Here is a 26,259-nt window from a genome sequence, read left to right as displayed (position 1 = left end):
CTAAATTCAGTCAGTTATATGATTTTCTTTCATGTTTTGCTGCCTGTGAGATTTTACATGCCGGTAATTTGTTTTAACAAATACATACTTACATCATTATAAACAGAACCAATTGCAAGATAGTCTAGTGTTAAATTCCAACAAAACCATTAACTAGGCTACTGATTTTTGAATCTATTATTTTGTCTTATGTGGAGGCTATTGTGATTGTGATAGAAATGTTGGTCAATATACCAATAATGAATACCTCATTTTTTAATGTGAACAAAGACAGCGTGATTAAATTAATCTCTCAACCTTGACTTCAGTATTGTCTGGCTGTAACATTGAAGCCTATATGGGGAGGCAAGCAAGCTCACAGAGTGACACAGGACTGGTTATCGTTTTGTTTGATTTAAGATGCAATCTTATTTTACCGATTTAACTGAATAATAAACTAGTTTAAAACATTACATTCTTCCTGTAATCATTTAGTAAACACAGTACATAGTGATGATGGGCAAAGTGAAGCCTCATGAAATGGCAACGCATTTGTACCAAACGTTTCGAGGCCTCGAAACACTCCAGAGTGACATCTAGTGGTATGTTTTAGTACTATCACACCCACAGTGGTTCGAACCATGCTATGGTTGCGTTTTATTTGTGTGTATTATTGATGTAAGTGTATTTCTATAATAAAATGAATAAAAAATGCATACATTAAATTTGATAAAAGCAAGGATTATTATCATTTTCTTTTTATATTCACGGTTTTGTGTCTGTGGAGGGACGCAGTATATTTGAATCAATTTATTTGTGCTTTTATCTCTTCCATTGAAAAAGCAGCAAAATCCGAGAAGGATTTAGTCCAGGTTAAAAACCCCTTTGTTAAACTTTTTGGGTGCAGGTTGTGACTTCATAGAGTCATGTCGGAAACATGGTTCAAAGCAGTGTTTCGAAGGACGCGCTTCGGGGCTTCGGCACTTGCAGTACATATCGCTGCCTGTGGGGAGCACACTGTCCAGCTTAGTTCTTCGGCCCGGAGCCACACGTCTCAGCGTCGTCTGATATCAAAACCTTACAACAATGGACGCGGGATTTTTCCGCGTAAGATTTTTACATTTCCAATTGTGTTAGACGCTGGTCTGTTCATTGTTTCGCTGTATTGTGTCTTATTTTACTTGCTTGACATTTCGGTACAGGCCATTTGGACTCATCAAATGAGGATGTAGCTAGCATGTTGCTAACGCGGTTTGCTAAAATGTATATCTTCTTCAGAGGTCTTGCATTTTGTGTGTCCTAGACAGCAATCCTCGTCAATGTGTTTATTATCTTCTTAAAATGTAATTTGATTTAATACAGTGGAATAAGGAAACAAGCGAGTCAGAATAATAAGCATAGCATTGCTAACATGTTAGCTTGAGTAAAGATGGCGCCGGGGCGGTGCTTCGCTGCTGTCTCCATGAGCAGGTCACGATCGACCATTAACCATGCCACTAACGCATGCCAGCTAAACTAAAGTTACACAAAACTGTTGACTGTGTTGCACAATGCCTATTGTTCGTGTCATCTAAAGCAGCTTTGTGGTGTATTTTGACAATGTGAATGATTTACCTGTTGTGTAGTTCCTCAACCGTTTACTATTGCATGACGTGTTGCTATTTACATGAAAAAGTGTATAATTTGTTGAATTTTCTTTCAGGGCACAAGTGCTGAGCAAGATAATCGTTTCAGCAACAAGCACAAGAAGCTCCTGAAGCAGCTGAAATTTGCCGAATGTCTTGAGAAGAAGGTATATTTCTCATTAATAACGTGCTTACATTCTCTCTTGTTTATGTTGTTGTGTTACTTTTAATGGTTGTTGGCAGCCAACTGTATCTGTTTACTGCCACCTACTGTAGTTGTACATCTTCAAAGTATGTGTTTACGCTATACTGTAAAAGAAAAAAGACAGACAGAGAGAAAGAGAGAGAGAGAGGCAGAAAGACGGACAGAAGGAGACAGACACAGGCAGAAAGACGGACAGAAGGAGACAGACAGACAGGCAGAAAGAGAGACAGACAGGCAGAAAGAGAGACAGACAGGCAGAAAGAGAGACGGACGGACAGACAGGCAGAAAGAGAGACGGACAGACAGGCAGAAAGAGAGACGGACAGACAGGCAGAAAGACGGACGGACGGACAGACAGGCAGAAAGAGAGACGGACGGACAGACAGGCAGAAAGAGAGACGGACGGACAGACAGGCAGAAAGAGAGACGGACGGACAGACAGGCAGAAAGAGAGACGGACGGACAGACAGGCAGAAAGAGAGACGGACGGACAGACAGGCAGAAAGAGAGACGGACGGACAGACAGGCAGAAAGAGAGACGGACGGACAGACAGGCAGAAAGAGAGACGGACAGACAGGCAGAAAGAGGGACGGACGGACAGGCAGAAAGAGGGACGGACGGACAGGCAGAAAGAGGGACGGACGGACAGACGGGCAGAAAGAGAGACGGACGGACAGTCGGGCAGAAAGAGACTGACAGTCGGGCAGAAAGAGACTGACAGTCGGGCAGAAAGAGACGGACAGTCGGGCAGAAAGAGACGGACAGTCGGGCAGAAAGAGACGGACAGTCGGGCAGAAAGAGACGGACAGTCGGGCAGAAAGAGACGGACAGTCGGGCAGAAAGAGACGGACAGTCGGGCAGAAAGAGACGGACAGTCGGGCAGAAAGAGACGGACTTTCGGGCAGAAAGAGACGGACAGACGGGCAGAAAGAGAGAAAGCCAACTGACCAATGGATTTAGTAATCATGATTTCTTTCAAAGGTGGACATGACCAAGGTGAACCTAGAAGTCATCAAACCTTGGATTACGCATGCAGTGACAGAAATCCTGGGCTTTGAAGATGATGTCGTCATTGAATTTATATTTAATCAACTGGAAGAGAAGAAGGTAATGTCAAGTTTCATTTTTGTTTATTGTTTTGGGAAGTACTGTTGTAAGCATTTAAGTCAATTCAAAGTTGGCTATACAGATAATGCACATCCTACTCAGATTAAATTTGGAGACTAAACTAACAGTGGGTAAAACTAATTGAGTAGACCTGTTTTTGTTATACAAAGTGCCTTTATGCAGCAGTCTTCTAATGATAATGTGATTTATGATTTAAAAGGCCTGAACCAATATGGATGTTATTCCTTGCTTCAGAAGTATAGCACCAACACCTAATTAGCTCTCTCCTGAGCCCAAAGTCTCTGAGCCCAACTCTCCCTTCATGATGCAGTGTGTGGTTTTGAGGTGAGTTGTGTACAGGGATTACCAGTACCATGTCAGTCAAAGACAGGCCATGAATGATGTGTTCATATTCCCTACAGTTTCATTGCATAAATCTAAGCCTTTAGATTTAAACTTTTTAAATGTTTAACTCGGAAAAAAAAGCACATCATAAAACCAAGCTGAAACTATTAATTTGATGTAATTTTTTGATCTGAGGACTGCTTATCATTTTACACAGGGATGTGCAGTTATAGTACATTTTAAGATTTTAAAATACCAATGTTGTATTCAGCTTGGTTTTGAGAAAAAATATAATCCCAAAAAGGAGTGGGGAGAGTTACTATTCCAGCTGATTATTAAGAGCCCCAGTAGCTGCTGCTTTAGTGTGAACTTAAGTGTACCTGTGCCACATAGCCTTAGGTTTGTTACTTTAACATTCTTGTGACATTATCTTTTCCTTGTGAAATGTGTTTCTGGCAGTTGCATTATATTATTTTTAGATTTCCCGAACTACTCTGGCAAGTAGATTTAAGTATAATGTATTCTACATTTACTTTGTGTGTTTATTTAACAGTAACATTAGCATTGAAACAAGTTAATGCTACTTTGTATTGTATTAAGTTTTTTTTTCTTCTTAAGTTTCTTTTTAGTTGAATACAACGTATAACATCTTGTGTAACTGTTTACTCATTATTGCTTGTTCGTCTCTTGCAATTTAGATAAATGATATAACAATAAGCTCATGGTGGTTGAGTCTCAAGCGATAGGGAGGCGGAAGCAAGCCAAGGGAGCTCCATGCCCGCTGATCCCACGGGACTCACTGAAGACACCGGATCTGTACTTGCAGTGTTGGGTTTTAAAGCACTCTGTATTGTGGCTATTTGTTTAACTGCTACAGTGTAGACTGTAGGGAGACTGGGTAACATGGGTGGGTAATTAATCAGAATTACGGGTTAATTTGGGGTTTGTCATTATTACCAAAGCACTGGTAGAATACATTATTTTCAAATTTGTAACTGCATGCAATTTTGTGTTTCTAGATAAGTCTCCCTACAAGTAGCTTACATAGATTTCATAGAAATTGTGATCAATGCAAAGATTTTCACATTTTTATTATTATTGGAATAAGGGTGGGGAAAAGTAATGTGCATATATAATAATGGCTGTAAATATTGCTAATGCAAACTATTGAATATTTAGTCAGGACTGGGTAGCCAGTCCTCTATAATGGACTCTACCCCTTCAGTATTTTATTACAGTTATTTTAATGCCTTTACTCTCTTTTTCTGTCCTCCATCTATGTTGCAGCACCCTGATGCCAAAATGATGCAGATCAACCTGACAGGGTTCCTGAATGGGAAGAATGCACGAGAGTTCATGAAGGACTTGTGGCCCTTGCTGCTTAGTGCCCAAGAAAACATAGCTGGCATCCCTTCTGCTTTTCTAGAACAAAAGAAAGAAGAAATCAGACAGAGACAGGTTAGCCAAAACAAAATCACTTCATTTATTTTAATGTATTTCTAAATCAATGTTTTTTTTTTTTTTATAGCTGGAACAAGAAAAGCTTACTTCTCTAAAGAAGGGAGATGAAGAGAGAAAAGAAAAAGACAGGCCGCAGTCAAGGAGCCCAAGGAGGTAAAAATGCTTATTTATTACTAATTCTGAATGTTGCTTCATTAAAACCTGTTACATTGTAACTGAGGATTAAGAATCAAGAGGGACTAATTAAAATTGCGCTCGGCTAAAATCAACTAGTAAACATAAAAGCACATGCAAATAACTGGAAACTAAAGTTAAAACGTGGTGAGCTCTGTTCCTGGCAATATTGAAAGGTGACTCAGATCCACCCCTTCCAAAATTTCTGTGGGTCCAATGGGACTGTTATTTTTGTGTAACCGCACAGGTAGTTCTGGTTCTGGCAACAGCTAATCACATTCTATATCGCTGCCCTGTTGACATCACCATAGCAACAGGTAAACAAATGAGCTACTGTTATGAGGGACTAGCTCAAACTTAAAATGAGAACTGATCCATCTAAAAGCAAACGGACACAATTTGTTAGATTGGCTATTGCAGTTTTTGAGACCATGGTCAAGGCAAATTAAACGACTCATGTCAACAATGTCAGAAATGGTCTCATTTGAATGAAGGGAGAGGAGAGGAAAGCTGGTGCTCGCGAGGGGAAGCGAGGGCCTTAACGCTGTGTGCCGCTTTAATTCATCTTCTTTTGATAAGGAGAAAAACAAGGTCCCCATCACCTCGACGAAGATCTCCAGTGAAGCGGGACAGGAAACGCAGCCCATCGCGCTCACCAAGACCAAGACCGAGCCCTGCACCCCCGGTCTCCTCTCCATCTATGGCCCCCAAAGCACTGGACCCAGAGCCAGACACATCGGGAGTTCTGCCAGAACCAGTTGTTCAAGAAGCCTCTTCTACAAGGTTAGAAATGACCGTGTAATCAAAGTGTCACAACTGTGTCCCAAAAGTGATAATACAATGATTGTTTTAACATAGTGATGCAACAACAGAAGTTGTGAAAGCAGACTCTGTGACTGATGTTAAAGAACCATCTCCAGAGAAGACTCAAAAGAAAGAAGAACGACCAAAGTCTCGTGAAAGAGAGAAAGATGGAAGGAGAGAGAGACCGCACCACCGCTCCCGTTCTCATTCTCGCTCACGGAGACGACGATCTCGTTCCAGGCATGTTCACTTCACTTCATTTTTATGAAATGAGGACATTTTACTGTTTGTAAAAGTCAAATACTTTGTTTTGCATAATCCTACTATAGCAGTTTTGCTTGAGATATTCACAGTATAGTCTGCCATTACTATTTCCATCAGTCATTAAGTGCACTCGCCAACACGGTAACATGCTTGTGCCACAGTTCTTTGTGTCACAAAAAGGCTCTGTGAAAGTCTTGGTTTATTTCAGACTCTGCCCAATACAGTCGCGAAAGCAGCGGCAAGCTACAAATCACTGTGGAGACATTTGAAGTTATAACTACTGTTGAAAATAGTTTAACATATCAATTTCTCCCCAAAAATTATTCCGTCACTGCCTTAGAAAATCTGTTAATAAAGGACAATTATTGGACAGCATATCATACCATATGACTTAAACAACTCTTTACACAACGATTTCCTGAGGCCAGAGTAATGTGTTCCTTTTGAGACTTTGTTGGTGTATTCAAAATGTTATTCCATTGCAGGTCTTTTTCTCCACGCAGAAGGCAGAGCCCCAGAAGAAGACTCTCCCCTCGTCGAAGAAGCCCACCCAGACGTGGGCCCCCCAGCTCTAGACACAGACATAGGCGTTCTCCTGTTCGAAGGTTGGACATTGGTTTATCTTTTCTTTTTCTGAAGATTTTAACTATTTTAGTACAAGAAGTAACTTGTTCATCCTGCAGGAGGCGCTCTCGATCTGCTTCATCATCTGGCAGCAGTTCGTCTGGTTCTCCTAGAAAAGCGATGAGAAAAAGAATCTCAAATTCGCCACCACGACAGCTGATGCATCACACAGGCAAATCAATGAGCCCTCCAATGAGGAGGCGAGTTCGTGGCTCTGTGTCTCCCCCCAGGCCCTTGGGTAAGACAAACTGTTATGTTCACACTCTTTGATGCCCCCCTAACATGGTCTCAACTCTAGCGCTTACTTGGTCAATATTGTATTTCAGGTTTTAAGCCAGGTGCACGAAATGATTCTCCATCTGATAATGCCAAGCCCAGACAATCTGAAGCTTCTGAATCAGGTCAGTTTTTATTTAAAACATATCTGTGGGAAGAAAAAACTGTCAATTATATTAAATTCTATGTGTTCATTTGTAGAAGACGATAAAAATGACAAGGGAGCAACTGCTGACTCCGTTCAACAGCGCCGCCAGTATCGCAGACAGAATCGTCAATCATCCTCAGGTTAATTTTTAGAGCTTTTTTAAAAATGTATTCTGCCATTTACCTCGTCCTCGTGCATTGATGTTCTTGAACTTCAGATACAGGGTCATCGTCATCTGAAGATGAGAGTCCAAAGAGGGCAGCAGCCAGACCTGGCGCTAAAAATGGAGATGTCAAAAAAAGGCGAAGCCATTCACCTTCCCCACGAAGACGGCATCGCGATCCCTCACCAAGGTTTGAGAAATGGATCACAATGGCTTTTGTTTTAGTTCTATTGTTTTAGTTCTTCAATATTCTAATTTTTGTTAATAGAAAGAGGCGTTCTCTATCCCCTGCTGGACGTCGGCGCCGCACTCCTTCTCCACCCAGACGCCGCAGGTCTCCATCTCCCAGGCGAAGGTATACATTTTTTATTTGGTGCTTCTACGAGGCGTGTCGAAAGTATCAAAAATCAGATACTCGTATGAACGTATCGGTACAAAAAAAAAAACAGGATTCAATTTTACCTTTTTTTTTTTTTTACCTTTACCAGTTTAATGAGGTTTATCATAAGAACTAGTACTAGAAAATGACAATCTGATCATTTAAAAAATAACTTTTTAAGGCAAATATTGTGGTATAGAAATTGGTATTTTGTATATTCATGAGTTTGGAATTTTCGCATTGTGACTTTGGAACTACAAATCCCTTAGTACTATGTAAAGAAAGTGTTCTAGAGACATTTGTTTGTTTTCTAGGTCACCATCTCCACCTACCAGAAGACGATCTCCTTCTCCTAGACGCTACTCTCCTCCTATTCAGCGTCGCTATAGCCCTTCACCTTTGCCCCCTCAAAAAAGAAAATTGTCTAATTCTCCAAGACGCCCTTCTCCAGGGGCCAAGCGCAGACCTTCAAGGTCACCCAAAAGAAGGAGCTCTCCAAATCAAAGGCGACGTACTCCTCCTTCTTCCACATCTCCGTCCAGGCACAGGAGGAGCCCCGCGCACCTGTCCGGTCGATCAAAAAGGGATAGCCGTCATTCTCCTCCAGCAATCCGTGGGCGGATTCCTAGGGGTTCTGCGAGTCCTCGAGGACGTTTTGAAACCTCTCCATCCAGTTACCGAAAACCAAGGTCTCCAAATAACAAGGCAATTCGAAGAGTGTCCCGAACACCAGAACCACAGAGGTAGGCATGATTCCAGTCAGCAAATCTTGTGTAGTTTAGCCTTTTTTTCCCCTCACACGTTCCTTTTGTCCCAATAGAGTTTCCATGAGCCCACAGCCTGTTAGGAGAGTCACCTCAAGATCTCGGTCTGTATCTCCTCAAACAACCGCTCCAAAACGACCTGCCCTCATGCCTGCGTCTCCATCTCCTTCACGCTCTGCTAGTGCGTCTCCGCCGCCAGCTAAGAAGGCCAGCAGTGGTTCTGCCAGTCAATCCCCAAGCAAGGTAAATGGGAAATTTGAGCTAAGCTTTATTTTGACCTAAATTGTATTCTTCAAACATGTTTTTTATAACATTTACAGAACTCGGATGTAGAAGTTGCTGGAAAGAAGAAGAAGAAAAAGAAGAAGGAGAAGAAACACAAAAAAGACAAGAAACACAAGAAACACAAGAAGCATAAGAAGGAGAAGGCGGCTGCGGCGGCTGCTGCAGCAGATGGACAAGAGAATCAAGGTGCAGAGGAGGATATCGATTCACGAAAGGTTAATGTTTTACTTGTAGGCCCAAATTTCATATTGCGTAAGAGTTTAATCTTTTATGCTTATGTATTTTCAGGAATCGGAGAGTGAAGTAGAAGACACCCTGGAAGACTTGGAGAAACACCTGAGGGAGAAGGCGCTAAAGTCAATGAGAAAAGCCCAATTGTCTCCATCCGAAATGTCCTGAAAAATTTGTCCCACTTTGTGTGATTTGTCTTGAACCTCATGTGTAGAATGTACAGATTTGCAAGATTTTTTTCTCTTTAAGATTTAGTTACAGACTAAATGTTTCATTTATTACCTTGGTTAAATGTGTTAGTAATCCTAACTTAAAGGTTTTTAAGCAGTTACTGGGTATTGGTTTGAGTTGGTGATTTTCACAATTTACAAAATAAAGCTGACATACGCGATGGTTTCAAATGTGCATGAACCGTACGCTATAACATGCTGATAACGTGGCTCTCAAAAGTAGTACAGATGCGTTTACATGTTCTGTTCAGAGATGTTTGACTTTGTTAAGCCTGCTGATAAGCAGTCCTGTTAAGTCACATGCAGAGGTGGAATGTTTTTTTTTTTTTTAGGTTTTATTGTTTAATCATTTGAGATGTACATGAGTCAACAACCGCTATCATTTTTGTTAAGTACTTGACTCTTGTCTTTCTGAATTAAAAGTTTTTATAGAAATCTGGTCTTTGATAAATGTATTTGCACTTTGATAAACAAAACTTAAAATCACAGGCGGTGCAGTGTTACAGAAGCATTAACCTTTATTTAACCAGATAAAACCCGTGTAACACATGAAAAAGTCTGGCGGTAATGCGACAGGACTACGATAAAACACCAAAGAAGAAGAAGAGCTAGTCTCCGGTCTGGAGAGACGGGAGATGGCGGAGGAGAGTGGATCGGTGGTCGAAGACGTTCTGGACGGCGTGGAGGAGTAGCCTTTTCTGGCTGCTCGTGCCCGGAAACGTAAAAAGTCCCTTAGCTCGTCCGAGGGTTCTGGGAATGAGCAGCAGGATGAGGCTGAAGCTATTGATATCCGGGGTGAGAGCAGAGACTGTAAGGTGATCATAAAGCTTGCACAGGATAGTGCATCCTTTAAGGAGTGGCATTGTCAAAGAGCCTAACTGTAGCTGTGGGAGTGATCAAGAGTGCGAGTGTCCTTAGAGATGGCTCGCTGCTGGTCGTGTGCAAGGACGCGGCTCAGCAACGGAAGGCGATTGGAACTAAACGTCTGGGTGGAAAGGACATTCTTGTGTCTGATGCTGAAAGAAACACGGTCAGAGGAGTTATCGTAGGTGTCCCTACGGCGACGTCTGTGGATGAAGTTAAGGAGAATTTGACTGGAGCTACGGTGGTGGACGCTAGGCGGTTGAAGGTGACCCGGTCTGGGGTAAGATGTGACAGCTTGTCGGTAATGGTAACACTTGAAGGGAGGTGCCTGCCTAGTAAGGTGTTCATTGGGTTCATGTGCCATGACGTTCCACCGCCCCTGCGTTGCTTTAAGTGCCAGCGCTTTGGGCATATTGCAGCGGTCTGTAGAGGGAGGCAAAGATGTGGTAAATGTGCAGGAGATCACGAGTATGGGAAGTGTGACGTGGGAGCAAAACTGAAGTGCTGTAACTGTGGGGAAGAACATAGCTCTGCCTACGGGGGATGCAGGTTTAGCAAAAGAGCTGCTGAGGTGCAGAAAATAAAGGTCTCTCAAGGTATATCCTATGCAGATGCAGTCAAGAAAGTTTCAAGTAACGAGTTTAGAGTAAATACAGAGAGAGGAGCCAGCGCTGCTCCCAGCCAGGGCGAAATGAGAAAGGCCAGCGTGGCTCCCAAGAAGTGTGAAGGTTTCAGGAGTGGAGGTCCCAAGTGTGCAGGTTCCAGAATTAATGAGAATACCCTGGTTGTGGATAGAGAGGATGTTGTACTCTTTATGGTGGATGTTGTAAACTGTGCTGCTCAGACTCAAAGCAGAACTGAAAGGATCAGGATCATTGCTAAAGCTGCAGGGAGATTCCTTGGAACAAAGGAGCTTGATTGGGCAGATATAGAAAACAGGCTAAAGGCGCTAAATGGGAGTCGGAGTGATGGGGGTCTGCTTTTGGGGAGTCAGAGTGATCAGAGTGACGAGATGGGGGTGGGGGTGGTCTCCTGTCCTCGCCCAGTCTCGTAGACGCACGGCTACCAAGCAGCGACATCAGTGGAAATATTAAAGCCTATAGAATGAAGCCTAAAGAATAAAGCTGTACGGTGGAAGCACCGAACGTCAAAGAAGGAGAGGAAGATGAAGAAGAGTCTCCCTGGAATAAAGCCGGTTGGTCTCTGAAACAACAACAACTATTCTAGTCACAAAGACAAATCATGACCTCATGGGCTTTGTAACACCAAAGCAATGGAAGGAGTACTTTTACGGACTACGACAGAGTCTGAGGAATAAAGTCTGGCGGTAATGCAACAATTGGATGCCAACCGCCATAAAACAACAATTGTACAAAACTGTGAGGAGACCTTGCTCAACACCCGGTCTGGAGAGACGGGAGATGGCGGAGGAGAGTGGATCGGGGATGGAAGACGTTCTGGACGGCGTGGAGGAGAAGCCTTTTCTGCCTGCACGTGCCCGGAAACGTAAAAAGTCCCTTAGCTCGTCCGAGGGTTCTGGGAATGAGCAGCAGGATGAGGCTGAAGCTATTGATGTCCGGGGTGAGACCAGAGACTGTAAGGTGATCATAAAGCTTGCACAGGATAGTGCATCCTTTAAGGAGTGGAATTCAGTGGCATTGTCAAAGAGCCTAACTGTAGCTGTGGGAGTGATCAAGAGTGCGAGTGTCCTTAGAGATGGCTCGCTGCTGGTCGTGTGCAAGGACGCGGCTCAGCAACGGAAGGCGATTGGAACTAAACGTCTGGGTGGAAAGGACATTCTTGTGTCTAATGCTGAAAGAAACACGGTCAGAGGAGTTATCGTAGGTGTCCCTACGGCGACGTCTGTGGATGAAGTTAAGGAGAATTTGACGGGAGTTACGGTGGTGGACGCTAGGCGTTTGAAGGTGACCCGGTTTGGGGTAAGATGTGACAGCTTGTCGGTAATGGTAACACTTGAAGGGAGGTGCCTGCCTAGTAAGGTGTTCATTGGGTACATGTGCTATAGCGTCAGGCCATATGTTCCGCCGCCCCTGCGTTGCTTTAAGTGCCAGCGCTTTGGGCATATTGCAGCGGTCTGTAGAGGGAGGCAGGGGTGTGGTGGATGTGCAGGAGATCATGAGTATGGGAAGTGTGACGTGGGTGCAAAACTGAAGTGCTGTAACTGTGGGGAAGAACATAGCTCTGCCTACGGGGGATGCAGGTTTAGCAAAAGAGCTGCTGAGGTGCAGGAAATAAAGGTCTCTCAAGGTATATCCTATGCAGATGCAGTCAAGAAAGTTTCAAGTAACGAGTTTAGAGTAAATACAGAGAGAGGAGCCAGCGCTGCTCCCAGCCAGGGCGAAATGAGAGAGGCCAGCGTGGCTCCCAAGAAGTGTGAAGGTTTCAAGAGTGGAGGTCCCAAGTGTGCAGGTTCCAGAATTAATGAGAATACCCTGGTTGTGGATAGAGAGGATGTTGTACTCTTTATGGTGGATGTTGTAAACTGTGCTGCTCAGACTCAAAGCAGAACTGAAAGGATCAGGATCATTGCTAAAGCTGCAGGGAGATTCCTTGGAACAAAGGAGCTTGATTGGGCAGATATAGAAAACAGGCTAAAGGCGCTAAATGGGAGTCGGAGTGATGGGGGTCTGCTTGTGGGGAGTCAGAGTGATCAGAGTGACGAGATGGGGGTGGGGGTGGTCTCCTGTCCTCGCCCAGTCTCGTAGACGCACGGCTACCAAGCGGCGACATCAGTGGACATATTAAAGCCTATAGAATGAAGCCTAAAGAATAAAGCTGTACGGTGGAAGCACCGAACGTCAAAGAAGGAGAGGAAGATGAAGAAGAGTCTCCCTGGAATAAAGCCGGTTGGTCTCTGAAACAACAACAACTATTCTAGTCACAAAGACATATCATGACCTCATGGGCTTTGTAACACCAAAGCAATGGAAGGAGTACTTTTACGGACTACGACAGAGTCTGAGGACTACGACAAAGTCTGAGGAATAAAGTCTGGCGGTAATGCAACACTTGGATGCCAACCGCCATAAAACAACAACAACAACAACAACAAGAACAACAACACCTTTGTCCACTTTGATGAATACTCTTTGAACCTATGAACTCTTCCAATATTGTAACGTTTAAAATAAAGGTTTAAAAGGAAATTATCAATCATGAGGGAAAGGAGAACTTCTAAAGGATGCAAAAACAAAGACATCTCATGACCTCATGGACTTTGTGACACCAAAGCAATGGAAGAAGAACTTTTAAGGACCACGACAAAGTCTGAGGAATAAAGTCTGGCGGTAATGCAACACTCGGATGCCAACCGCCATAAACCAACCAACAACATGAATTTCAATGTCTTAAAATGAGGCTTGAAATGTGAAGTTGCGCCGCGCGTCTTCCTGAAGGAGGCTCCTCCGGTCACATCCTCCTCCCACATTTCTGTCTCTTTGATGACATCACGTTGCTGATATTCCCCGTTGTTTCTTGGTCCTCCCCATCACCGCTCATCGTAGCCCAGTGTCTCCTCTCTGCCATGTCTTTGTAGATAAAGTCAAAGGGAAAAGTTGACGTGGCCGCGGCTCTCTTTGTGTACGGGACAGTCGCCCTGTGTTGTGCCGGGACCGAAGGAGGAACGAGCGCCGACTGGACTTCGTTGCGGAAAAAATTGGGTTGTGGCTGAGAAACGGACCAAGAACGAGCGGGCGTGGTAGCGAGAAGAAGTCCTCTGAGTTGGGAACACTGCACGCAAGAGCAACTATGTCGCTTTCTGTGCCGCAAAACGGAGTAAAAGGGGACAGCGAACCCGTCATTGAGCTGTTTGTGAAGGTAAGATGACATCGCCACACGCCACATCAAAGCAGTTTAGACATTAAAGCGAAACCACGTTGTTCTTTGGGTAAATTGTGTGGGGAATTTTTCATTTTGACAACATATTTATGTCTACATTTTCGTCTCGCAGAACAGGACAAAGCTAGCGGTAGTGTAGTAGTGACCACTCCGCGTGGTTTGGCACTCACGCGCTAAATATCCCCAAGACAAGAGACGATCATCGCGACAAAAAAAAACAAAAAAAGTGAACATTTTAGTCTTTTAAGTCGTAGAAATTATCTCAAACTTGCTATTTAGCGTCTCAATGCGACGAGGTGGATGCAGCATTGCCTGTTTGCCCCGCTTCCTCCGCCCTGTGGAGGAGAAAGCGTGGGAGACCATGCGTGTGCTGAGGGCGCGTGAGGGGGACAAAAGAAACCTTCTGTCTCATGTTTTTCAATCGGTCACATTTTTGGTTTAGTTTTGTCGATATGTCGAAATGTATTCTGTGACACCTCTGAAAGACAGTTACTCAGATTTTCTTGTGTAAACTTCGGAGGTGACTCGGTACTAGACTCAGTACTAGGCCTGTGCATAACCCTTCCTTCCCAGTACGTTTCATAATAGTCTCTCTAAGCAATATTGTCTGTAGGGCCACTGCTCACTACAGCTGCATGTCTGCAGTGGGAGGCTGCTGGTGATGGTGGAGGGTTGTTGTGAATGGCTGTTTCCCCTTTTTATTGCCTGTTGCAAGGCGGGAAAGCACCAACTGAAAGAAAAAGGGGGAGCATGAGGCTAGAGCACAGGGGATGGAATGTGGGGGTCTGGAATTGGGTGAGCTTTGTATGTATTGTGTATGTGCTGAAAGTACCCACCATAATAACAGCTGAGCAGTTTTCTTTGTACATTTTGGTTCTGCTATTATTCCTTTTTTTCTTTTATGTTATCCATGATTGTTAAGTTTTAATGGGGAGCATTAAAGGGGAGTGGCGGACAGGTAAAAGCTATTACATTGTCTGTCCATGGGTTTCAGGATGATTAAAAAAAATGAGGACAGTTGCCATAATGATTAACCATTAACCACCAAAATATCTTGAATGGGGAAAAAGTCCTCGAAGGTTGCATACAACAGGAAGCTGAAACTCATAAATAACAGCTTTTATAGCTAGGGTTGCATCATTTGGCCCTTGAAAGTTTACTCGTGATGTGGCTTTTCCTTCCCACCCATAGACCACATATATCTCACCCTCCCTAACAGTGAGCTGGTCACCGTAGGTTTCTCCTTGTACATCTGACAGGAAAAATGACACAGCAGTCTATTGCCTTCCTGCTCCGTCAGTCTCGTATGACTCCTGTAGCTGTTTGCAACACATGCACATCCATTATTGATGGCCTTGTTCTTGCTGGTGCGCATTAAACACAGTGGGAGCAGACAATGGCAGGCATGCAGGTTGCCATAGGCACACTGCTGCGAGCGGGGCCTCTGGGAACAGCTGATAACACACTGTATGTTCCCTCTACACAGCGCCATGTCAGATCTGTTAAGACACTGCCACATTCAAAGCTGACAGTGACACCACCAAGCTCCAAGCATGGAAGGCCACCACCAAGCATGGAAGGCCACCACCAAGCATGGAAGGCGCTGTCCCATATCTTCTGCTGGCCAAGCTCATTTAGTCTTTATTGCACCTTTTGTGTTTATGTCAACATTGTCATATTGCTATAGGAACACTTTACTGCTGGGCTGGTCCCTGGGCGTGTAAGCAATATTGGTCATCCTTCACATTTATTGCTGTCCGCTGCAAATGGTATTGTAAGTGAGAAAACCTTTGACCTTGTCATAGTGCAGCATATTAGGTCATGTTTAGCACTCGTCCTGACTTCTAAGTTTCAAATACCCAATTTTTGTATAACTAAATATGTTAGGCTACCACTAATTCAATAATGTAATTAATGTCTCAGTTCATTTTATTTTTGTGTACTTTTTCCTGTGTACAATATGCCTCCATGACTGCATAGTTGATGACTTCATCAGTTTATACTTGCCAAGGTTGCATTATGCTTGTGAAGCCTTCTGCTGCCTCCAGACTTCATGTGCTCATCAGCAGCTTCACCGTGCCAGTAAACACAGTGGAAAGGTCTTTCTCTCATCGTTAAAGACATGTCCTGGATTTGCCCCTTCAAAATGTGATCTTAATTCGTTATTATCCCTGTTATCGTTCTTGCTATACTAAAAATTCTCTGCTGCTTTTGAAGTTTTGTCATTTGTTAAGTGCTTCCTGTGTACTGTACCGTGAGTCCATTGTTATCAGCTGTTGCATGTGACAATCAGACTTGTGCTTTCTGATGTGCCAGTTTAATGAAAACAATCATCTAATATCAGGAATTGCCCTGTTGTAGTTAAGACATGGCCATTCATTCCTGACTTTAAATATTTTCTTCAAACCCGGGACGTTTACTCTGTATTTCACTTTTACATATTTTTCCCTTGGGGTCCGCCTGCTCTAGGCGGTCACAGTCAAGTGCTCTCTCTCTTTAATAGGAAAATCAATAGAGCAGTTCAGCTAGTAGTCAGCATCATGAGTTTCGGTACAAAGATTAATAGCTTGTTACTCTTGTACAATGCTGTTGTTGCAGTGTTTAACCAGACGACTCTTTGTACTTTAACAGTATATGATGTAATCTTATGTATTTTAGCGTTTACAAGAAAAGGCTTGCCCACAAAACCTTTGACCAATAAAGAACTTACACCTAACACAGCAAAATCTTGCATAAGACCCCCTCTTGAAAATCTGTTGTTTCATAACCATTATAGACATCCCTCAATTACCAGACCAAACCACAGTATGATTATGTGTGCATAACTTTAAGTATCACATTCTTAATCCGAGCAAACATGCATTAAAAAAGGCTTTCAACACCAAATTTCCCCTAGCTTGTCTTATAACAATTCAACATTTGCCCACTTTTTTGTTTTTGCATTTAGTACCTCCATGTTAACCTTTTTCACCTCACAAGGTGCAACTGTGACTGCTGTCTTGGACCAGTATATTGCGCAGTGCAAGTCACACATGGGGCAGTGCTGTGCTCTTGAATCCACAGGCTTGGATTGCACTCACAAGACCACATGTTCATGGCACAACTAATCTTTTTTTTCTTCTTCCGGTAAAGATCATGGCTTTAAATGGTCTTCAGGTTGTTTTCACATTACAGCAGCTTTGAATTATACTGTGGTATGTTATATACTTGAGCCTGTCAAAATAAATATTACCGGCGGTATATCATTTTTGGGGTCTTTGTAGTGTTTACTATTGTGGGTACTTTGTACTGCACATTTACACCCTCCTGTCCACCAGGAGTTGTCTGAAGTAGGTGGAGAGTAGGAGCTCTTAACTCGTGCTTAGAGGCAATTAATCCCACTAAAACATGTACATGAGGTCAAAAGACCCATGGTCTTCTGTAAATGAGATTCTGAATTTTAGTGGGACTTTCCTCATTAAATAAAGGTCAAAGATACTAAATCAATTTAAGTCATACATATGTAGATTGTGCACCATGTGGTCTTATGTGAATTTTCCTAACTATTTCTGTGATAAAATAGAACAATAGGAGCAGCCAGGCTGATGTAATGAGTTGAAATAGGTGGGTGTTTGTTTTGGCATGAGCTTGTGCCGTCTGTGAGGAGAGTAGTACTTCTACAGTTGAGAGGATCTGAGGCAGTCAAAATGCTATGAAGCTCATAACCGCCCTAGACCTTTAGTTTTCACAGGGACGTGAGTATCTCGGCTTTAGTGTCACTTCAGCACAGAACGTCTGTGCGAGACTTTCCACAAGTGAAGTGATGTCAGCTTGAGTCATGGATAAGGTTTTTTTCTCTTCGGTTCAGATAGTTAAGTGTGAATTTATGAATTAACGTTATCTCAAAGTATCACAATACGCATTTCTATGGATACAGGGTGTGGCCAAGAAGACTTTCCCGATATATCAATATTTTGAGTACAGTCCTACCATGTCATGTCATCTGTGACCTTGCTAAAATCATAATCTTTTTTAGCTGTGTTCTTTGAAATGAAATATCTTGGAGCGTAAGGTCCTTTTGTTGTGATTTTCTTGTTACCTCTGTTCAGACACTTGTTCGGTTGCCATGACCATGCCATTGCCATGGTGACAGTGTCTCAAACAGATGTTCCTGTAGTGTGCTGCTGGAGCAGTAGGAAGGTTTTAGTGCTCCCTCCACCATCATCTCCTTATTCGGTCAAAGTGTAGCTCCCCACCCAATTTAGAAAATAAAGTGTGTCGAGGAGGGGAAACTTAGGCCATCAAGTTACTATAATTAGGCTATGAGCAGAGGGTGTGTAGCCTGAATAAAAGCTGTAGATTTTTATAGTGGAATGCAGCAATGTAATCCCATTTACTTTTATACACACCTTGAAGAGTTGGTGACTATGCTGATAAACATTTATGTCTCAATAAATGTTAGCATGCTGGACTTCAGAGCTTGTCTTTTAACTTGTATCTACTGACATGGCAGAAAATGTGGGGGAATGGGAAAACTTGCATAGCAGTAAACATTATTGTGCTATGGTTGTATAAGATAAGGAGGGCATTATACTTTGGACGGGAAAGTTTGGTTGTCATTATAATTCTAAAGATACTACTGTTATTCAGTGTTAAAATTAAATTTTAGTTTGTCTAAAAAAAAAAGCGTTATTGTTGAAATCTTCAAGTATCAGGCCTTCTCTTTAGTATTGGAATCAAGTCATGTTAGTATTGTGACAACACTAGTGTGAAGCATGCATTCATTAAAAAAAAATGAATCTTGGTTTGCATTGACGCATTGAAACACAATGGTGTCCTTCATGGTAATGTTGTTCAGTTCAAAATGACAACTTTGTCAGTGTTTAATCTTGGTAAAATGTCAGTAAACATTGTAAGACTTTGCTTTGCTTTGGTAGTGATAAAACTATGACCTCACCATGTTTCTCTGTAGTGGGCTGGGCTCTAAATCTGGGGTCTGATTGTACTGGCTCTGGACGTCCAGGACTCGCTCTGCTCAATACCCTCTGACTTGAGGCTGACTCATGTTGCTGGGCAGCTGTGTGTGCTCTGCATCTGTTCACACACTCACCATCCAAACAAAGCTCAAGTCTGTTAGCAGCACTAGTCATTGGCTGCTTTGGAGACGCACTATTTTAACCATTGGCAAAAGTAGCTACTGGCCAATAAATGGCAAAAAAATCTTTATCTATACATGTATATATCTATATCTATACATCTTAGTAATATCAATGTATATTGCCACAACTATAATTGTCACTAAACAAGGCTGTTGGTGGGAGTAACAGGACATTTCTGGAATAGTTTCTCCCTCCTCCTCCCAAATGGTCAGCCCCCTCCCCGCTCTGTGGAGACAGAGGGGCCCAGGGTAAGGAGAGGTAAATAAAGTGAGAAGGAGAAGAAACATTATGCCAAAAGTGCACAGCCCTCACAGGATAGTCTCTCTACCGATCTTAAGATTCATCCATTACTGCTGCAGTCTCTTCCTCATTTCCTGTAATGGCTCCCTCTCCACTCTGTGGAGCAGCAGATCTCCTTATGCCTATGACCTTTAGCAGAGGAGTCTAGTGCTGTTACAGTTTGGGTCAGCAGCCTGGCTGCTTACTTCAGATGAACAAAAAGTACTCTGATGAATCTTTATTTGAATTTTTGACACACAATATGTTTATTGATAATCTAAGACTATCTCCTCTGCGTTGTATAATGTGTTCTATTGCCATAGGAACAGTTGCTGTGTTGCTGCCACCCTTGATCCAGAAGTGAATGGGTCTCTGTAGGTGCACTGCTGTGGGCAAAATAAAGGCCAATGATGTGCCTCTGAATCTCCACATGAATCTGTTTAGGCACATTTCAGTATAACACTCCAACTCTTCTGAGCTGTACTTTGAAATGGGATCATGTTCAGAGAAAATGAGTCCTTCATTGTTCACCAAGGGCTGTGATCTAATCCCTGCTTTTCAGATACAGAGAAATGGTGGAGCTTGAGCAGTGACAGGACATTCACTATACAAAAGGATCAAACAGAACCATCCCACTGTGTTACACAGGAAAATGGCACCAGTTTGTTCACACCAGCTACAGCGAGAGTTGATATTTCCTGTTGTATAAATGTTGGTCTTGTGTCAGAAACAGTGATTTTTTTTTACAGAGGATGAGTTTCACGTTTTGCAGTAAAAGAGAGGTTTTTGATGCTTCAATTAAGCATGTCTCTTTGTGTTTCAGGCTGGAAGTGATGGAGAGAGCATTGGAAATTGCCCTTTCTCGCAGCGACTGTTTATGATCTTGTGGCTCAAAGGAGTTGTTTTTAATGTCACCACTGTCGACCTAAAAAGGTGAGTTTTCAACCCATTTAATACAGTTATGCTCAACATCTGCTGGTAAACTGGTTGTGTCTTGTAGTTCTTTCTGCATATCCCTTTTCTGAAGAGCAGGCCTATGTCCCATAATGGACTTTCCAACAGCTTATTTAGTTTCCCATGCCATGACCAGTTTAGCTTAGTTAGCCCCATCACTTTTTTAATGTATTCTATATGGAAGATAAAAATCAATCTGAAGGTTTGTATTTTAACACTCATAAAGAGATTTTGTAACACAACATATTTAGTGTATCAGGCTATGACTAGTTATCATTATGTACAAATTTGGTGAAAAATAATGTTCATTATCAATTGTGAAATACTTCTTGTGGCAACAGGACGTGTTGAAAGTGTAAACTGAGGTGTGATTTAGCAGTTGAGGATCAGTAAGTACTTAAGGTCACTAATGGAGGATTCTGTAGTTGAACTGATCTCATTCCTGTGGAGCTATGGAAGGGTCTGTGGGACGCTGCACTGAAGCTTTGGCTGGTGGTGTTTCCAAGATCCTGGGGATTGGGAACCACAGACAAACGCTGAGCCTGTATAAGGCAGTGGAGGATGTTCACTTACCCAGAAGTGTTTTATTGCCATCGTTGAACACAATTTACAAACTAGAAACTTGCTTCAGCAGTAAGGTGCCACAGCAATGTATTATAATAATAATAATAATAATAATAATAATAATAATAATAATAATAATAATAATAATAATAATAATAATAATAATAATAATAATAATAAAAATAATAATAATAATAATAATAATAATAATAATAATAATAATAATAATAATAATAATAATAAAAAAGTATAGACCATGCTAAATAATAAAAAAGATAAGGGCAAGCAAAATAAAAAATTAAGCTGAAATAGAAATGTTTGCATAAAATATCTGTATTGGAAATTGTGTGTTCCAATTTTCCACATTTGATTTTTAAAAATAAGATTTTAGATTAGAGGGTGGCACCGTTAAACGTAGGATTCCTCCATGTAGCTAAACTCCAACATTCATTCATTCATTTTCTACCGCTTATTCTCGTTAGGTCGCGTGTGACTGGAGCTTATTCCAGTGACTTTGGGCCTTAGGTGAGTGCACCCTGGACAGGGGCCAGCTCGTTGCAGGGTTAACACAGAGACATAGACATTACAGACAAACATTCACTCTCACGTTCATTCACTAGGGAAATTTAGAGTTGCCAATTTTGCCTAACACATGCATGTTTTTGGATGGTGGGAGGAAGCTGCTATGCAGACTCCACCCAGAGAGATCATGTGAGGTTGGTCTTACTCCCATTTAGAGTCTGAGGACTGGGCATGAAATGTCCTTGTAGAAAACCTACAATTTTAAGTATTTTTTTTCTTGCTGACTGTAAATAGATTTTCCTGATGGGCTTTTACAAGTATTTTCCTGTTAGATTCTGATGCTCTGGTTACTCTGTGCTTTTGAAAAGGATTCAGTGTTTGTTCACACTTCTCATTCAACACATGCTCATTTCTGTTTGTGTCAACTGCTGCCCAGAGACATCTGGAGTGAAATGTGTTGTGTGGTGTGTGTTTGTGTGAGGCTGCAGAGGGAGAACACTGTCGGTGTTTAACTCTGGTTGGTGTGAGAGGGCCAAGGTGTACCATATGTTTACATAAATAAATGTTACTGTATTTATTTAAATGGATATTCATGCTGTCTAATATACAAGTTATAGCATGTTTGCTCTTTTTGATCAGGAAACCTGCAGACCTCCAGAACCTGGCCCCTGGTACACACCCACCTTTCATCACCTTCAATGGAGAGGTCAAAACAGATGTCAATAAAATTGAAGAATTCCTTGAGGAAGTGCTCTGCCCACCAAAGTAAGAGTTATCTGTCAATGGTCCAGTTATCAAAGTTTAATATGATTATGGGTTTATGATCTCTGCTTAATCGTTCTTTCTAATCTTCTTATCTAATGTTTTTTGTGTTTAGATACATCAAACTAGGGGCTAGGCACCCTGAGTCAAACACAGCCGGTATGGACATCTTTGCTAAATTCTCTGCCTTTATCAAGAACTCAAAGCCAGATGCAAATGAAGGTGAGTTTGTGTGTGTGGAACACCAGAGCATTCATTGATCCATAAATGTGTACGTGGTGCAGGCAAAGTAGTGCAGTTGCTAGGTGACATGGTTAGCTGTCTCTATTGTTAGAAAAGATTATGATTACGGTATCCTGTTCTTTTGTATGGCTGCAATTAGTATACACACAGCATGTTTAAGCGCAATGCAGCTGAAATTAGTTTAGGGTTAACAATCCATTTGAAAGTGGCTTTAATTTACTCATGGGTTAAATAAATATTTTAAGCAACATTCTTCACGTTCATTTTAAGAAATTGAACACACTGAATAGTTTGGACCTTCTTGCAATGCTACACACTTATGGCTATTCGTAACAATGTCATCATGTAGTCATGGAATGCATTTAGTTGTACTGAGTGAAGTCTAGAGTCTTCCTAGTTCGACTTTTGGAGAATTGCTGCCCTCCTGTGGTTGATTCATATTCCACCTGTGCTAATGTCCAATAACTATTTGAAGGTATCTTATTATTTGAGAATGATTTCTTTGCAGTATTGGAGCGCGGGCTGCTGAAGACACTGCAGAAACTGGATGAATATCTTCACTGCCCACTCCCTGATGAGATTGACCACAACAGCATTGAGGATGTCAAGGTTTCCGGTCGGAGGTGTTTGGATGGAGATGAAATGACATTGGCTGACTGTAACCTCTTGCCCAAGTTGCACATAGTAAAGGTTGGTTTGGAAAAACGTTTGATTTACATTTGTATTTATAAAAATTAAAAAAAAGATCTAAAGTATTTCTGTTTGTCAGGTGGTGGCAAAAAAGTACAGAGGCTTTGATATCCCCAAAGAGATGACGGCCATCTGGAAGTATCTGAACACTGCCTACACACGTGAAGAGTTTACTAATACTTGCCCGAGTGACAAAGAGATTGAAATAGCCTACGCTGATGTAGCAAAAAGGCTGGTCAAATAAGCTCAGTTTGAGCTCCTCCTTCCATACCTGCCATCATACGCTTTAAACCCTTTCCATGCCAGCCCCAGGACTGAAAAAAACAAGACTCTTTCTCTGGTTCAATTCTGAGCAAAGGTCCTTGTTTGTGGTCATTTTCTCTGTACTTCTGTTTGGCTTTTATGAAGACAACTTTAGTTGACGCAACATTTTGTCGTATTTCGCCATTTATTTGCTTTTGAATGTTTAAAGGCAGGATAATCACTGATGGCCTGCATGTGTACACATGATTATCAATATTGGGCCATTTGAGACAGGCTCCTTAAGTGGCCTTTAAGATGACCTCTTTGCTTCTTAAAGGGGAATGATCACAACCTATGAGACATTTTCTTGATTTTAATATGAGCTCTTCATGTATTCTTAAGTGCATTATTTTGTCTTTTGGGTTAAGACACGGTGTAAACAGTGTTGAAGCTTGTTTGCTTCTAGTATTGCACAGGGTTTTCATGTATGGCTTAACCAAACCTGTTTAACATATCAAGTTGTTAAAATAAAGTAATTGCCAGAATAGCATCCTTGTTTTAAGATGACCAGTTCCATAGTTTAATAATATAATTGTAGACTCTGATGGTAACAACAACATTTTTTTTTTTTTTGTCTCAGAAATCCTAAAACTTGGTCCTTTAGACACTAACACGCCGCCCAGTTCAGTCCAAATGTAGTGTTAGCAGTAGCAGTGGGTAAACCCGCCTTGTGAACCAAAAAGGGGCAGATTATTCTGTTCTCACTGTGGACAGGGGGAATCAAAAGTACATTTCACTGTTATTGTCTCCATTACACACAAATGGTGGGACTGACACCATGGCAAGTGACTCTGAAGTTATTTATGTAAAAAGTCTCATTGGTATGTACCGGTAGGTCCTCATTTAGATAGTGAATGTATGGCATATTACTGTAGCTCTGAAAGTGCTTTAGTGTGATTAAAGCGAATCTTATTTCATTTGTTGAAAAAAATTTGAAATGAAAATGAAATTGTAAATATTTGTTGTAATGCTAAGATTCAGTTTGTAAAGTTTGGTTATTTTGTCAGAAGTTTGGAAACAAGAGTTTCTGCCTGCTTTGTTTTTAAATTGGGGAAATCACACATGCTCCTTGCCTTATTTCTGTCTTCTGTTATTTTATAGAAACATGTTTCACATACATTTGAAATAGTGTATATTGATACAGATAAGTGTCCAAGCTATGCCATGGCCCTTTATTTTTTAACATCGCCTGAGCAGAAATAAAGTACTTGGCAATCACCACTTCTTCATTTTTATTTGTCTCAACAAATGTAATAGACATGGATTATGTCCCAAAGAACTGATGTCCTTGAACGTGGGTGTCATGTTGGCACACTCACGTTTTATTGTAAAAAATGTGCAACTGGATACAAAGACAAATATTCACAGGAACAGTGAGGGGGAGTTCGACTTTTGGACACGATCCAGATCATTAAAGTGTCACATTTCAGCCACACAGAGAAATGTATCCAGTCAGTCGCAAACTCTGTCTTTTGCAGACTATATTCCAGATGAGAGCTGCAGGTCGGCCGATAGACACAGGTGGAATTCATGAAAAATGAATACATTTAACAAACGTGTTCCTCTCATACATTTTGTTTACTTAGTTTTGTTTGTTGAGTGGTTTACACAGAGATCGGTAGCAAATGTAATCAAGATAAGTAATGTAATGTAACTTTAAAATAAAATTATTCAACTATAGCCTATAGTGACCCAAACATGTACTCAAATAAGAGTAAAAAGGTATTTAGAAAAACGTCTTGTTTAGGTAACAATTTGGACATAAAATATATTATGATTTATGAATTTAGCTTAATTAGAAGAAACATTAAATAACAGGTTCTGGTATGTCCAAAGAATGGAAAATAATCCAGAATCCATATATTAAAAAAGATGTAGGGTGCTCAAATGCTTGAATATTGTAGACTTGTAGGCTTACTCACAGTGGGAAGACGAGTATGAAAGCTTTTACTCAAGGAAGAGTACTGTTTCACTGTTGAATAGATTAAGAGTGAAAGTATAGTGTCTGAAATCAAGTAGAGGCTTACACTACTTCTGTTGTAAATGTAATGATCTTGATAAAGAATTGTGCGAATGCTTGGGCATCAGAAGCAACTGAATTTAATTCTTAATTTTAAAAGTATTTTTTTAAATTCATGCCTATAGGATATTCTTGTTTGCTGGGACTTAAAACCTTCAGACAAGAGATCACAATTATAAACATGCTAAAAATAAACCCCTCAGCCATTTCAGCAGGTGTCAAACTAGTGTAGCCTACTTTTACTTTTCAGTCCAGTTAAGAAATGTAGTATAGTAGGCGTACCTGCTCTCAGTCATGTACAAGTAAAATGTATCCACTTTAAAAGGAAAGTACACACAAGCCTACCTAAAAACTGTAGATTTTCCACCACCAGATCTAAACCAAGTCTAAAACAGGACTATTACAGTAGGAACCAATAGGTCAAAATAAGGGCTAAAATAAGTCTAAAATAGTACTACATAATTGCGACTCTAGTACAAAACAAGGAGGACAAACATTTGGATTCCATTTATTCTAAATTCAGCAGATGTTTGAACTGCAGAGGAGCCTGAGCACCACCAGGTGGAGCTCGCGTACCGTTACTGCACTGACACGCTAACATAACCGAACTAAAGTTAGGACTATTTCCACTTTATTTTTTTTAAGTATAATAGTATTAATGAATAAATAATACACCGCCAGAAATGTTTAAAAGTATACCAGTAGCATATTTTTGATGCTGGATGTTGTTCGTTGACAGGACGCACTTGTGCTCCTCAGTTTCTGTTCTTCAGCTTCAACCCGCTCCCACCAGACAGGGCACGTGCTTTCAGGTGCGTTTACGTTTCTTATTGTATTTTCCTCAATATTTAAGAAATGTGACATCTGTAGTGCAGTCTGTGTACCTAACATGCAAAGGTCACCTCAAAAACCCACGAGGGGATCACACGAGGAAGACCCAGTAGTTAGCTAACTGTGTGAAGCATTTGAGTTGTCTTACATGTAAGTTTGTAAGTTT

General features: G+C 41.5%; 2 protein-coding genes across 6 annotated transcripts; both read left to right on the top strand.

Moving 5' to 3' along the window:
- Positions 1-962: 962 nt before the first annotated feature.
- srrm1 (serine/arginine repetitive matrix 1) lies at positions 963-9,500 on the top strand. 4 transcript variants are annotated; one of them, XM_072458037.1, is made up of 17 exons: positions 963-1,086; positions 1,682-1,771; positions 2,792-2,917; positions 4,550-4,720; positions 4,791-4,876; positions 5,477-5,680; positions 5,756-5,941; positions 6,451-6,570; positions 6,649-6,827; positions 6,916-6,990; positions 7,070-7,153; positions 7,231-7,366; positions 7,445-7,531; positions 7,870-8,298; positions 8,376-8,562; positions 8,640-8,819; positions 8,893-9,500. In XM_072458037.1, exons 1-17 carry the CDS (start codon positions 1,066-1,068, stop codon positions 9,001-9,003), a joined length of 2,472 nt encoding a protein of 823 aa, XP_072314138.1. In that variant the 5' UTR covers positions 963-1,065; the 3' UTR covers positions 9,004-9,500. The 4 variants fall into 4 exon arrangements, with proteins under 4 accessions (XP_072314138.1, XP_072314139.1, XP_072314137.1 ...); XM_072458038.1 differs by having other exon boundaries at positions 7,067-7,153; positions 8,640-8,790; XM_072458036.1 differs by having other exon boundaries at positions 7,067-7,153.
- A 4,040-nt stretch (positions 9,501-13,540) lies between these two features.
- On the top strand, positions 13,541-24,460 carry clic4 (chloride intracellular channel 4). 2 transcript variants are annotated; one of them, XM_072457602.1, is made up of 6 exons: positions 13,541-13,766; positions 20,028-20,137; positions 21,884-22,009; positions 22,122-22,228; positions 22,758-22,939; positions 23,019-24,460. In XM_072457602.1, the coding sequence occupies exons 1-6, from the start codon at positions 13,698-13,700 to the stop codon at positions 23,181-23,183; spliced, it is 759 nt and encodes a 252-aa protein (XP_072313703.1). In that variant the 5' UTR covers positions 13,541-13,697; the 3' UTR covers positions 23,184-24,460. The 2 variants fall into 2 exon arrangements, with proteins under 2 accessions (XP_072313703.1, XP_072313704.1); XM_072457603.1 differs by having other exon boundaries at positions 22,758-22,955; positions 23,034-24,460.
- Positions 24,461-26,259: the final 1,799 nt, after the last annotated feature.

Source organism: Eucyclogobius newberryi, unplaced genomic scaffold (genome assembly GCF_026437365.1).
Source record: "Eucyclogobius newberryi isolate DKJ021-1_F unplaced genomic scaffold, fEucNew1.0.hap1 SCAF_21, whole genome shotgun sequence".
NCBI classification, from domain to species: Eukaryota; Metazoa; Chordata; class Actinopteri; order Gobiiformes; family Gobiidae; genus Eucyclogobius; species Eucyclogobius newberryi.
This window is presented reverse-complemented; position numbering and strand designations above follow the sequence as displayed.